The 14170-nt window shown below is 39.6% G+C and overlaps 1 protein-coding gene across 1 annotated transcript in view; it reads right to left on the bottom strand.

Moving 5' to 3' along the window:
- Cog3 (component of oligomeric golgi complex 3) overlaps positions 1-14170 on the bottom strand; it is a 62836-nt gene extending 48666 nt beyond the window's left edge. Inside the window, exons 1-6 of the mRNA XM_017796695.2 lie at positions 13882-14170; positions 6642-6788; positions 2954-3015; positions 1855-2020; positions 1155-1229; positions 5-16 (exon numbers count right to left, since the gene is read on the bottom strand). Of these exons, the coding sequence (XP_017652184.1) occupies positions 5-16; positions 1155-1229; positions 1855-2020; positions 2954-3015; positions 6642-6788; positions 13882-14055 (636 nt within the window). The 5' untranslated portion in view covers positions 14056-14170. The remainder of the gene's footprint in view (positions 1-4; positions 17-1154; positions 1230-1854; positions 2021-2953; positions 3016-6641; positions 6789-13881) is intronic.

Here is a 14170-nt window from a genome sequence, read left to right as displayed (position 1 = left end):
TAGGGGAATTCAATTTCTTCAAGTATAGGGAAAAAAAAAAAATCAATTAACAAAAAAAAAAATTATAAAAGTTGAAAATAATTAACTGCAATTAATGTGTTTTCTTTTAAATATAATACCATATTAATATCTTCTAATAATACATTTTAAAAACCACTAAAATAAAAATTATTAAAATATCCTCGAATGTGGCCCGTGTATAACAACAAAAAGAAAACAAGTAGAAAAGAATACTGATTCAGTTTACTCCTAAGAAGCTTCAACGGAACTCTGCCTGAATTAGTATTTTTACTATACTATATTATGTTAATTTGAATACATCATATTCCTAGATTCTGCACTTTCTAGCACTTTACAACACAGATTTTTTCTACTTTTGAACACTGGAATGTTTTATTGTTAAAGGATTAACTAGCAGTCACACTGTACTTAGCAATCACATTACAAAAGTCAATGCTGGGCTGGGAGTGTGGCTCAGTGGTAGAGCACCTGTATGCATGAGTTCCTGGATTCGATTCCCAGCACAGAAAAAATAAATATCAGTAGTTAATTTATTCCATGTCTTGATATACAAGTAGTTTGCAATGACCTAACTTGCACTATAGCCCATAATTAACTGGCTGCCAGCTTTATTTTTATGTCTCTAGTATTAAACTACAATAATTATGATTATTTTCGTAATTTTAATAGCATGATTTATAATTATGATGGTTTTACAAGTAAGAAATAGATATAAATATAGTTTACATAGCAGCCCTTATTGGAATTTTACTTGAGATAGACAAATACTTTATGAGGACTATATGCTTCTTCAAACTAAACAGGAGAATTTGTTTTTAAATGTTTAGATAGTATTACAGTCATGCAACACAGTAAGACTTAAAATTGAGTATTTCTTGTTATAATTTTTGGAGCTTACAAAGAAGATTCTACAATAGGTAACCAACAAACAGCTTCAAATAATAACATAATTTAATGTAGAAATTCTAGACTGATAATGGTAAATCCATTGATGACAAATAGGAACACTACCAGTCAGAAGATTATTAAGTTAAAGTACCACTCCAACCCATTTATCTGTTTGAAGATTATACTAAAAGAAGGAAATGCAAAATAAAATATTACCAACTTTACAAAAGGTAAAAAATACTTACTGTGTTAATAACTTCCAATTCATTAAAATAAGAAAGCTTTTGTTGAATGTTTTCAGCCAAATCAACAAGTTCCGACTTGCATTTTTAAAAGAAAAAAAATCAATTATTAAAAGAATATAAGAGCATGAGAATCAACCCTCTAATGTCAAAATTACTTTCAATAGACTTGGTTTAAATCAGATATGACTTCAGGATAAAGCTCAAATATTACTGCAGTCATGAACAAAAAGAGGAAATAACTGCTAAGTAGCATATGATCTTTTATAAAATAAGTCCCTGACTTTTAAAAACACAAAAAATACAGACGAAATTCTGAGATATAGTCACATCAATGCTCTATCTCTCATTGACAAGTACAATCTGAGATCAATTTTTTTAAAAACCCACTATTAATACAATCACTCCTCTTGTCTGAAGACTGTCAGTAACAGTGGACAGAGCAGAATAGTACAACCACTGCACTCTGAAACTGCACCTAGCAGATCAGAACAAGAAAAGCTGCCTTTGCCCATGTTCACTTTATAAAAGTAGGCTGTCCTCAAAGCAATCTGCATGTGTAGCACAGTCTCACACAGGACATCATTCAACATCTACTTGAAGAAATTAAGGAAACTGAAATTAAATAGTATTTGTCTATTTAAAATTAAAATATTAAATATAATTGCTGACTCTCTCTCTCTTCTTTCTGACACCCAATTACCTGTTCTTTTAGGAGCTGTTCACAGGCTTCATGTAGAGTTCCTGTCTTATTGGACACAAAAAGATACTGTTTCTGCAATGATTCCAGATGCTGAAGAGCATTGTTTACATCATTCAATATAGCATCACACTGCTCCTGAAACCCAGACAAGTAATCCCTCATCTGTCTAGAAAACAGAACCAAGAGGGGATTGGCAATAACATTTTCCCCCAATAGGCACAGTCAATAAACAACATAGTCTCATCTTTTCCAAAATGCTTAAATTTCACGAGAAAAATTGACCTCCCCCACAATATAAATATAGAAAAAGCTGGTTCATAAATGGTTTTAATACTTCAGAAGGCCAGTCACTGATACTATAAGAAATAGAAGGAATTAGTCTTAAAGGCACAATCTGGCTTTTCAAAGGGAAGGCAAGAAATCACTGGGGTCAACTGTCAAAGACAGGGACACCAAGACATCCCAAAGCAACAAGGTCATTCCTTCGGATAATTGCCACTTTGAAAGATGATGTAATGTGAAAAGAATTTTGGATTTGAGACTAGAAAACACTGGCCCAAACTCCAGCTCTACATAAGTCCAAATGACATTAGCAGTTACTTAATGTTTCCAGGCCTCAGTTTGCCCACTTGTAAAGTAGGAATAGCTCCTTACTGAGCTACTGTGGACAGTAAGTAGGAGCATAAATCCCTAACACACTGCCTAGCAACAATGGACGTCAATAGATGTTAAATAAACATGAGTGCAGAGTCCAATCCTAAAATCAAACTATACAGGGTCATTTTTTCCCATGCTATCAGTCAGTATACACTAGTTACACTCAATCCAGGTGATCACCTCAATGTTTCTCCTTAAACAAACATCTCGTGGAATTCTTGTACAGCTTCTACTTGATCCAAGTCCTTCTGGAGTTCTTTTTAAAAAACACACACATATAATTTCTAATACTGATTATAATAACCCAAATCCTTTTTCTGGCTATTCTTAAGGAAAATGTTCAAGAGTTTTCTTTGCAACTTAAAGACACAGACTATGAAATGGTTGAAATGACTATGGGCTAAAAATTAGGACAGCCAATAAGTACAGGACCCACACATACCTGTATTTTGTTCCTTCATCCTGATCCATCTGAGTTTGAAGCTCTGCAAACCATGAGAAAAACTGGAAAATAAATAGTATTATACTTTAACCAAACTAAAAAAGATAAAATGAAAATTGACTACACTCCTGGGTATGGTTGTTAACCAAACTAAAAAAGATAAAATGAAAATTGACTACACTCCTGGGTATGGTTGTACACACCTTTAATCCCAGCACTCAGGAGGCAGAGGCAGGGGAATCTCTGTGGGTTTAAAGCCAGCCTGGTCTACATAGTGAGTTCCAGGCCAGCTGGGGCTACAGGAAGACCCTCAAAAAAAAAAAAAAAAAAAAAAAGTAGACTCTAAATCTTACAGCTTTGTTTAGGGCTGTCATTAACAATTAGCTATAAGCTTTATAAAATATATACTATCTATACGCCAGGGAAAGCAAAGGATATTAAAAAACATTGGTCATTTCCTGAGTCAAGTAAGGAACAGTATTAAAGACAGATGTAAAAAATGAATATTTCAGAGACAGGCAGATCTCTGTGAGACTGAGGCCAGCTAGTCTATATAATGAGTTCCAGGTGACCTGAGGCTAGGGAGACCCTGTCAAAAATTAAATAAACAAATAAAATAACCAAAAAATAAATATTTCTTCTTAAGAAGCTAATGCCTGTCATGCACAGTGGTGTACACCTTTAATCCCAGCACCTGGAAGGCAGAAGCAGGCGGATTACTGTGAGATCGAGGATTACTGTGAGATCGAGGTCAGCCTGGAATGTTCTATATAACAAATTCCAGGCCAGCTAGAGCCACACAGTGAGAACCTATCTCAAAAACAAACAACAACAAATGGTGAAAATATAAACTTGAAAAACCACATTCATAGTGAGTTAAGAATATGGACTTTGGCACCATCTGAACTTCAGGCTGAATCTGACCTTATACCAATATTACAGAAACTATTTATTATTTTTTAAAAAACTGGCATGGCAGTACATGCCAGTAATACCAGCATGTAGGAAGCTGAAGCAAGAGGACCACAAGTTCAACCCAGCTTGGGCTACATATTCAGAGACTGTGTCTAAAAAAGAAAGAAAAGAGGGGGAAAAAAGTAAAAAACCAGTAAGAAGGTTGATTTACAAAAACATTTGAGGAGAATAAAAATGTTTTGCATCTTAGCCAGGTATGGTGGCACATGCCTATAATCCCAGCACTTGAAAAGTGGAGGTAAGAAGACAAAGCTCAAAGCCAGCTCGGGCTACATAGTGAGTATAAATAAGGCTAGCCTATACTACATGAGACCTTGTCTCAAAAAAACAAACAAAAAAAAGTTTATATCTTGTTAGCAGAAGTAGTTATAACAACATATACACTTGCCAAAACTCATCGTTAAAATACTTCAAAAAGACCAAAAAAAAAAAAAACTTTAAATAAGTACATTTCATCATATAGAAATTATAGCCAATAGATCTTTTAAACTTTTAAAATAGATATGCAAGTGTGAATTTAATGTTTAATGCAGAAGACTTTGTTTTCAGCACAAGAGGGATCTATTTAGGGGAGAAAAGGATCAGCAAGAAGGAGGAAGAGAGATGGGAAAACAGTGAGGGGAGAGTAAGAACAAAGTACTATGACATTATTTGCCACAAATGAAATCCATTATTGTGTAGGCTATCCTAAAAAAAATAAGATAAAGGGACTGGAGAGAAGGCTCAGTGGTTAAGAACACTGACTGTTCTTGCAGAAGACCCGGGTTCAAATCCCAGCACCCACATTTTTTTTCTAACAACTGTCTGTAACTCCAGTTCCAGGGGATCTGATAGCCTCTTCTATCCTCCACGGGCATTGCACGACATGGGTGCACTTACCTATATGCAGGCAATACACGCATACATGTAAAATAATAAATAAAAACATTTTAAAAATAAATAAATAAGATAAAATAATGCAGAAGAAAAAAATGACTATGTTTCAAACAGTCCAACAAAGTTCACAGACATAGGACAAGATGACCTATCATTCTCAAGTGTCTTGTCATGTACCTTGGCCATCATTTACTAGGCATTTACTGTGTGCTTGCTATCACTATATGTGTTATTTAATTCTCTGAAAAATCCTAGGAGGCAGGTATATAATCATGCTGTTTTCACAGACTAGGAAGCTAAAGACCCCAAAAGGTAATTTGTCCAAGCTCACAAAGACGGTAAGTGATGGAGTTGACTTTCAGATGTAGGTGGGCCTAAATTAAGAGCCAGAGTTCTCACTGCCTCTCTCAACTTACAATTCAGCAATTCAGTCAGCATGTTTGCTTTACCTTTCCCATGGAAATGCCTCAGCCTGAACTCTTTTTTGTCTTTTGTTTTTACTTTAGAGATAGAATCTCATTATGTAGCCCAGGTTTCCTTTGAACTTGCTATATATCCCAGGATGGCCTCAAACTGGTCCGTCTCCTGCCTCAGCTAGCTCTAACTCTCCCATCCAAGCACTAACGAGGCCAAATCCTGCTTAGCTTCCAAGATCAAATGAGATCAGGAGTACTCAGGGTAGTATAACCATGGACAGTCTCTTTTTTTTTTTTTTTTTTTTTTGGTTTTTTTTTTTTAAACAGGGTTTCCCTGTAGCCCCTGCTGACCTGGAACTCACTATGTAGACCAGGCTGGCCTCGAACTCACAGAGATCTGCCTGCCTCTGCCTCCCAAGTGCTGGGACTAAAGGCATGTGCCATCATGCCCGGCCAGTACTAACTCTTAACAGGTCAGAACAAATAGGAAAGCATCCATAAAAACTACTACACATTTATGCTTGCAATTAGCAATAAGCAAATACCAAGAGTGAATATTCAGTGCTAAATTACTGTAAAATAATTATAAACTTTCACCTAAAGAGAACATTTAGGATTTTAAAAGGGAATCACTTAGCAACAAGAGGAATGTATGTGTGCATATCTGTATGTATGTTTTGTGTGCTATAGAGGTTAATACAGATGCCGGGCACATGCCTTTAATCCTAGCACTCAGGAGGCAGAGGCACGAGGATCTCTGTGAGTTCATGGACAGCCTGGTCTATATAGTGAGTTCCAGGCCAGCTGGGGCTACAGGGAGACTCTGTCTCAAAAAGACTAAAAACAAAAGGTTAATACAGACATACATTGAGGGAAGTCAAAAGTGCACAAAATATTAAAATTTTAATAAATATAACAATCTATCAACATCCATATTGGAATGTCTTTTTCGTTGTTTTGTTTTTTGAGACAGGATCTTCCTGCAGCCACAGCTGGCCTGGAACTATGTAGACTAGGCTGGCCTCAACCTCCCAGAGATCCACCTGCCTCTGCCTCCCTTGTGCTGAAATTAAAGGCATATGACACCATATCCGGCTCTGGAATGTCATATTTTATCTATATTGGCAATACAATTGGGTAATGGAGTCATTTAAAGCACATAATAGCCAGAGCAAACACAAAATCAAGACTGTTTTAGCAAGACTCAATGCTCACCAGTGCCCTTCAGGGTATTTTAACTTTCTGACATTATGATATAATGTTGTCATCTGCAAATGCAATGGGCCAGATCCATAGATATCCTAGGACACACGTGGTCCATGCTTCAAGGTAGACAGACATGTCTGAATTAGATCCTTTTTTATTAGTGTGTATTGGGACATCCAGAATAATCCAATGTCCAGAAAAATGCTGCCATTTACCTGCTGAGCGGTCTCAATTCTTTCTTTTTCCATGCCTAAGGAAGAGAAGCCCTTCAAAAGAATGTCTTCTGTAGATTCAGGCACTATTGAAGTCAGCTCAATGGGCAGTGACTGGGATGATAAGCTGCATAAGTCTTCAATTGGGAGCTTGAAAAAGAGAGCAGTAAGATATTTAACTTGAAAATCCTCTTAAGTCAACTCAACTGAGTTTCCATCTTTGTTGTTTTTGAAAGAGAAAGGATTATTTCCATTAAATCTTCTGAGACTAGTTAATGCCATATTAATACTAACATTTTTCACTAAGTTCTCTCCTTGCTAAACACTACTCTGAAGAGGTAAACAGGACAAGTGTCCCCCACAGTAGTAAGGTATGATTGTTGAATCAATTTTCTAGTAGTAGGGGTGAGTCTATGTGAAGCCACACACATTTTCTCACTTGAACTCTGTGAACTACCACTAGACAAAGGAAAACTGCTGCTGAAAGTAACTTGCTTTCTCCAGGACCTAATGCAAAAACCTGACCAACCAGCAGAATTAACAAATCACACTCAAACTTAAATCAACAAACTCTGCCTCCACCTCCTATTTCTACCTACCAGCACACCTAACCTATACTGACAGTTCCTATTTTTTAATTTAGCAAGAGAATAAAATAGGAAGAATCTCAGAGTTTGCCATCAGTCTTCTAAGAGCCCCCAGAAAAGGTCTCATTTTGACCAGTACTTTCTCATTCTTAACTGCTAAAGATACTTTAGTCCAGGTATTAATTTACCTGAAGTCCTACACCAAACATGCTGTTTTTAGACCTAAAAGAAATGGGAAGCAGATAGCAGGGGAAGCAAAAGGGCCTTTGTTGTGGTTCAATTCCAAGTTTCCAGTCCTTAGCTTATGGCATTTAAGGTCCTCCAATATAAGACATGACTCAAGGCCTTAGGAAATTGCTTTCTATTTTTCTAAATATAGATCTTACCCCTGAAGACAGTGTTTTCTCTTTAAACTCAAATAAGCTAGATGCAAAATATACCGCTACTAACTTAGAAGCAAGATTCCTTAATAGTGGGAATTTTTTTGCATATGGTTCAAGTGGGGCTATACTTATAGCATAGTAAATATACTACAGTGCAGCCTTGTTTAAAGTCTGGTCTTGCTAACTTACAAGCTGTGTGAGATTGGGGAAATTACATAATGTCTCTAATCCTCAATTTCTTCTTCTATCAGACATAGATCTAGTATTGGTATCATAAGACTACTCTGAAGAGAAAAGAAGCAAGCACTGGCTTCTTGAAAGGAGTGCTAGCAAACTAGTCAGTCAGTGATCAAGAAGGCCCTTGTCTGATTTCTCCCCACAAATGAGGCAGACTTAAGAGCCAGGAGGGTCCTAGGTTTATGTAAATATATCTTACTAGGGCATCACAATTCATATAAACTTCCTGGAAAGCAATATAAGCCCTGTGGATAAAAGAGCTCAGGCCAGCCAGAATTAAGTTTCTCCAACTCAGTGAAATCTATCTTGAGTCTAAAGTGCACCAGCAATCTGGTGAGCGTTGATGCATTAAGCTATGGGTATAACGATAAGTCAGTAAGAGTTGGTTTTAGGGGCTGAAGAGGTGGCTCAGGGGTAAGAGCATTTGCTGTTCTTCCAGAATTAGAGTTCAATTCCCAGCACCCTCTTCCAGACTTCAAAGGCACTACACACAAACCAATAAACATATTGGCAATCAAAATATTTATACAATTAAAAATAAATAAATCATTAAAAAAGAGTTGATTTAATATTATGTTCACTTAGAATAATAGGTTCTCCCCTACGGCCTGTGACACTATATAGGTTAACCAGACTCCAGTGGAACCACACAGAAGGGCATTTGGGAAACAAATTTGACTCAATAGGCCTTCATATATATAGGAGTACATGAAATTGGGCAGGGAGGTAGTAAGGGGGTGTGCAGGACAGTTTTAATTGTCAACTTGACACACCTGGGTAGACAGGGCCTCAGTTGGTGAATTATCTCCATTGGACTGGCCTGTGGTCATGTCTGTGAGGCATCTTCTTGATTTTTGAGTGATGTGGGAAGGCCCAGTCCACTGTGAGTAGTACAACTCCTGGGCAGGTGGTCCTGTACTATATAAGAAAGCAGGTTGTGCATAGGCCAGGGGAGCAAGCCAATAAGCAGCATTCCTTCATGGCCTGTGCTTCAGCTCCTGCCTCCAGGCTCCTTCCCTTGAGTTCCTGCCTTGGGCTCCCTCAGAGAAGAACTGTGACCCAGGAAATGTAAAATAAAATAAACCCTTTCCTCCCCAAGTTGGTATCGGTCAAAGTATTTTGTCACGGCAATTTGAGGCAAACTAGAACAGGGGGGTCTAGATAGGGGAGGGAGTCTAAATATGATAAAAATGCATTGTATAGAATTCACACAAAAAAAATCAAAAAGTTAAAAAGTAAAGGTTAAAAAAAATTAAAGAAAAAATAATTTTAAAGAAAAAAGCAAAGTGTCACCAACAGCTCTGTGCTGCCACTAGGGGTTCTGAAAGACAGAGTTATACTGAGATAAGCAGCATCTACAACTGCCATGTGAAAACACCCTGTCTCCTTGAGGAGGGGATGGAATCTATGGGAGACAACCTGTGAATAGAGCACTTAGTGGAAGACCTGCCACATAGTAAGCTCAATAAGTTTGAGCTCCTGACATTAGCCATAGTATTTTGTATTATTCCTGTTACTAGCAGCAATAGCAATATTCTTTATTATTCCTATTAGTGGCAACAGAGTAAAAGTATTGCTCTGAGCCTAATCTAGACTGCTTCTTGGAAAAAGAATAGCAACTAAGCTATCTTTACCATATTGTATTAGTGGTAAAATTTAGTTTTGTAACAATAGATTACGGTGAAATTTAGCACCGTTAGGTAAGCTCTATAGGGGAAGAGGCTCGGATCTAAAAACATACCAGTAAGTACATGGGGACCACACTAGGATGAAGAAAGCTGAAAAGCATGTTGTTTACACCCTAGCAAACAAAAGCCAAATAATCTACAAAAGCATTTAGTATTCTTTTTAAATTTTTATTACATTTATTTAATATTTGTATGTGTGCTCATACATGCCACAGCGCATAGGTCAGAGGACAACTTGAGGGACTCAGATCTCGCCTTACATCATGTGGGTCCCAGAGATTGAACTCAGGTGGTCAGACTTGGCAGCAAGCACCTTTACCCACTGAGCCATCTTGACAGTGAGCATAAATATTCATAAGTCCACTGGAGTTCAGGTTGCAGGAATACCCATGCAAATTAAAAGGGGGAGAGAGATGGTCATTTCCAGGGAGAGTCAGGATACAAATACTGACTCACATATGTAAAATCAGAGGATTTATAAAAAGAAAACATGTGCCATGCAAGTAGGTAAAAAGAAATTCCTAAAAAACTTTTTTTTTCACTAACTGCTAAGTAGAAGCATCTGGAAGCCAATGGCTTAACGGGGGAGTTCACACCATTCACATGGCGCTCCACTGGACAGTCTTGAGAAGAGAATGTGATACAGACTTGGGAGAGAGGAATAGTTGCTACTACATGGGAAAGCAGGGCACAAAGCCCCACCTAGACCTTCTCCCCACTGTGGAACAAAAGTCTTAAGCCACTGTAGAGGGGAATGGGCACGCCTTTAATCCCAGCATTTGGGAGGCAGAGGCAGGTGGATCTGTGAGTTCGAGGCCAGCCTGGTTTACATAATGAGTTCCAGGCCAACTGGGGCTACAGCAAGATCCTGTCTCAAAAAGACTAAAAAAAAAAAAAAAAAAAAAGTTAAAAAGAAGAACTTGCTTTCTAATAGTATAAGAGAAAAGTATCCCTTTGGGTATATTTGCCCCACTACCTTCTTTTCACAAAGTATCTGGAATAGAGTGACAAATCACAAGTGGTGGATGGTGTTCCAGCCTCCTGGTTCTGACTTCTTCTGAGGAAGAGGTGACTCAGTCAACATCTCCACTCACTCACTGCTCTGGCTTCAGATAAACAGACAAATACCACCAGCCAGGCAGGAGCGCAGACCCAGCTGGCAGTGCTTCAAGCTACCGTGCAGCTTACGCACAGGGGACATGAACATACTAAATAGTAACAATAAACTACCCAGCACTACCTCACCAGCTTAGCAGGTCCAGAAAAAGACAAACATACCTTTTTCCCCCAAGCCTTATTTCTTGCAAAATTCTGGATTGGAGAAAATGACTTTTATAATCAATATGATCAATTCATTCCCTTACTGAAAAGTTTACAACACTTTCTTTTTTTGGTCTTTTTGAGACAGGGTCTCCCTGTAGCCCCAGCTGTCCTGGAAAACACTATGTATACAAGGCTGGCCTCCGTCTACCTCCCAAGTGCTGGGACTAAAGGTGTGTACCACCACACCCAGCATACAACACACATTTAGAGCAAATCACTGAAGACATACAGATGGAGTTTCAGAACGTTCCTCAAGATACCAAACATCTTTTTTCTTCTCTTTGGTCTAAGTGACACCTATACTTGCTCAGGATTTTAATCTATTCTTTAAAACATTTATCATTTGAAAGAAATCACATGAATAATGTAACATTATCAAGCTTGCATGTGCATTTACATATATGACTGCCTTTCATTTTCACAACTCCCCATGAGAGAAGCCCCTATTTAATAAAGAAAACAGAGACATACAGAAGCTAATTACCATGTAGGAAGTCACACACCTACAAGAAAACAACAGTCCTGACAACAGTAAATTTCAGATTAAATTATTTTAGCATTTTAACAAAAACTACTTAGTTCAGCAAAAAGGAAAAGGTCCACACTGCTGTAAGAAAATTTTCCCTGACAAAAAAGAAGCTGGTATACTGCAAACTTCTGTATACCTAATGCAAATACACACACACACACACACACACACACACACACACACACACATTTTTCTGGAGGAAAGAAAAGGTGCAACTTTTCAAGCTAAAGAATGCTTTTTTATATAGGTGAGAACACTATTCTCTAAAGAAGTTAACAGCTTTATGATGTTTACTGAGTCTGCTGAATTGCAGCTAGTGTATTAATCTTCCCAATTCCAGTAATTCAGGAAATAATTCATTTCATGAAAAGATGAACCTCTACAGAAAAGTCTTTGCAAACATACTGGTTGGACAAAATGAACATTGAGGCATACTTGTTTCAACACCAATATTAAAAGAATGGTAAGAGAAAATGAATCCCAAAGTCATTCCATCACATATAAAACACTCGTAAAGGAAATGAGAGCTGAAGCAGCTGTGAGAGCATTGCCCCCAAAGATGCCAGAGCTGTTGTGAACAGGCTCTATCCTAATACTGAGGCCGCTTGTACCAGAAGACCCTCATTGGATACTTGGACTAACTAGGCACATCCTCTATCCATGACCTTGCAGGCTTTCTCTCCAGCTGGCTTCCTGTTTTCCATTATCACTCACTCTAGACTGTCATTTTCTTTAAAAGGCCCTCCTTTTCTTTCAAAGGCCTCTCCTTCAAAGGCACACCTCATCCATTCTGGTCACACCATGCTATTCAATTTTTCTTATATAATGAATGGATCACTGTACCGTCTAATTTTTTTCATTATATGCTCATGATCACCATAATTATGTCAGCTCCCAAAGGCTGAGAATTTCATCTTTCCTATCTATCTTACTATCACTAATTCCTACCTAATATAGGCATGTGATATATAAAAAACCATATGCAACTAATGGTAGGTAGCATTGCATAAATATGGAATAAAAATAGTAAGATTCTTTACTTCACTCCAAACCCCCTCCCTGTTCAGTAAGTACAAGGTTTATAACCCATGGAAATAAAAACAAATTTTTTGCAGCATATGTCTCACTCCCCTAGTACTGTGAAGTCTAGGCACCCTGATTCAGGAAGAGTCCAAACCAATTATAAACAGACTGAGAAATACATAAATCAATTCCCGGGCTGAGGATGTAGCATGGCAGGACTCTGGGCTGAATACCCATCAACACACACCTATAATCCAGAACATAAAAACATAACCAGACCAAAGAAATTTTCCCTTGCTTCCTGGTTTAGTTAGATATACTTCCTGCACAACATCCTAGAGGTGGCCAGGGAAACTCATGGAAAAATACCTGTTTTTATGGGGTTTTTTTTTGGGGGGGGGGGGGCTTTTTGAGACAGGGTCTCCCTGTAGCCCCAGCTAGCCTGGAACCAGCTGGACCAGGCTGGCCTCGAACTCCGAGATCCACCTGTCTCTGCCTCCCCAGTGTTGGGATTAAAGGCGTGAGCCACCACGCCAAGCTTGTAAAAAGAACTTTCAAATCATACCTCTAAGGTATGAGGTCAACGGTGAAAACTCTAAACTCAATCTGCATTTGCACATGATTCCAAATTCTCTAAAAAATAATGCTTCCAATGTCACAAGTAACCACCACTGCTAATAAAATAACCCCAAATCTGGCCCTCAAAACTAGTAAAGAAAAATCTGTCAAACGTCTAATAAGTCGAAAAAACGTACTTCTTACCATTATAACTAATTAAATGGAATCACTCAAAGAGCAATATGCATACTATCACAATGGGAAACAGAGTAAAAAAATATTAACACTGGAACTTTTCAAAAGTTAGTATTACTTAGAGCTGGGTGTGGTGGCGCACGCCTTCAGTCCCAGCACTTGGAAGGCAGAGGCAGGTGGGTATCTGTGAGATAGAGGCCAGTCTGGTCTACTTAGTGAGTTCCAGGTCAGCTGGGCTACAGGGAAATCCTGTACTAATTCAACTTTCAAAAACAATCCATCTTGAGTGCTTTCCTATGGGTTAAATAAATCTGATCTCCCATAACCTACACCAAGAGTTCATAGCCGGGCATGTAATGAATGAAACTGTCACTGGAACCAGTTCTGCGCCCCTCGGTCTCCCAGAGATCAGGGAGGCCCGGGTGCTCATGAGGGCTCGAGAGCCTGGCTTGGCGCCTGTCCTGCAAGACGGTAGGGTCCATGCCACGGCTGACACCCGGGCACCTGCAGCAGGCAGCCGGGGACCCCACGCCGCTGGGGGTAGAGCTGGCCTCCGGTGGCCGTGTCCGCAGCCCTCTCCGGCCCTGCGAAGCTGGCTGCCGGGGACACGCTGGGCCCCTGCCCCCCGGATCCACCACGGTGGCCGGGGAGGCGAGGACAGAACCCGGGCAGAGGCGGGGGCCGGGGTGGCTCCCGGGCCTTCGGAGCCCTTCGTCTCACCTCGGCGGGCACCGGCAGGTCCTCCACCGCCGCCTTCAGCTCCAGCACAGAGTCGGTCTGCCGGTCTGTCAGCGGCGCCATCGAGTCGGCTCTCCGATCCCATAGGGCCAGCTTCTCGCGAGCGTCCCGCTCGGCCGTCGCCTCCGGCTGTAGCAGCAGCGCCGCCTCCGCCATCCCCGCCGCGCCCGGCCCCTCAGCAGCGCCGAGCGGAGGGGACCCAGTCAGACCCGGCCAGCAACTTCCGGGAGAACCAGGCTTCCAGCACCGCAGCCGCGCCGGGGCGGGCCGA

The sequence above is a fragment of the Nannospalax galili genome, unplaced genomic scaffold (assembly GCF_000622305.1).
Source record: "Nannospalax galili isolate Female #2095 unplaced genomic scaffold, S.galili_v1.0 scaffold430, whole genome shotgun sequence".
Taxonomy (NCBI): domain Eukaryota; kingdom Metazoa; phylum Chordata; class Mammalia; order Rodentia; family Spalacidae; genus Nannospalax; species Nannospalax galili.
Note: the sequence above shows the minus strand (reverse complement) of the source record. Positions and strands in the feature narration are given on the sequence as shown.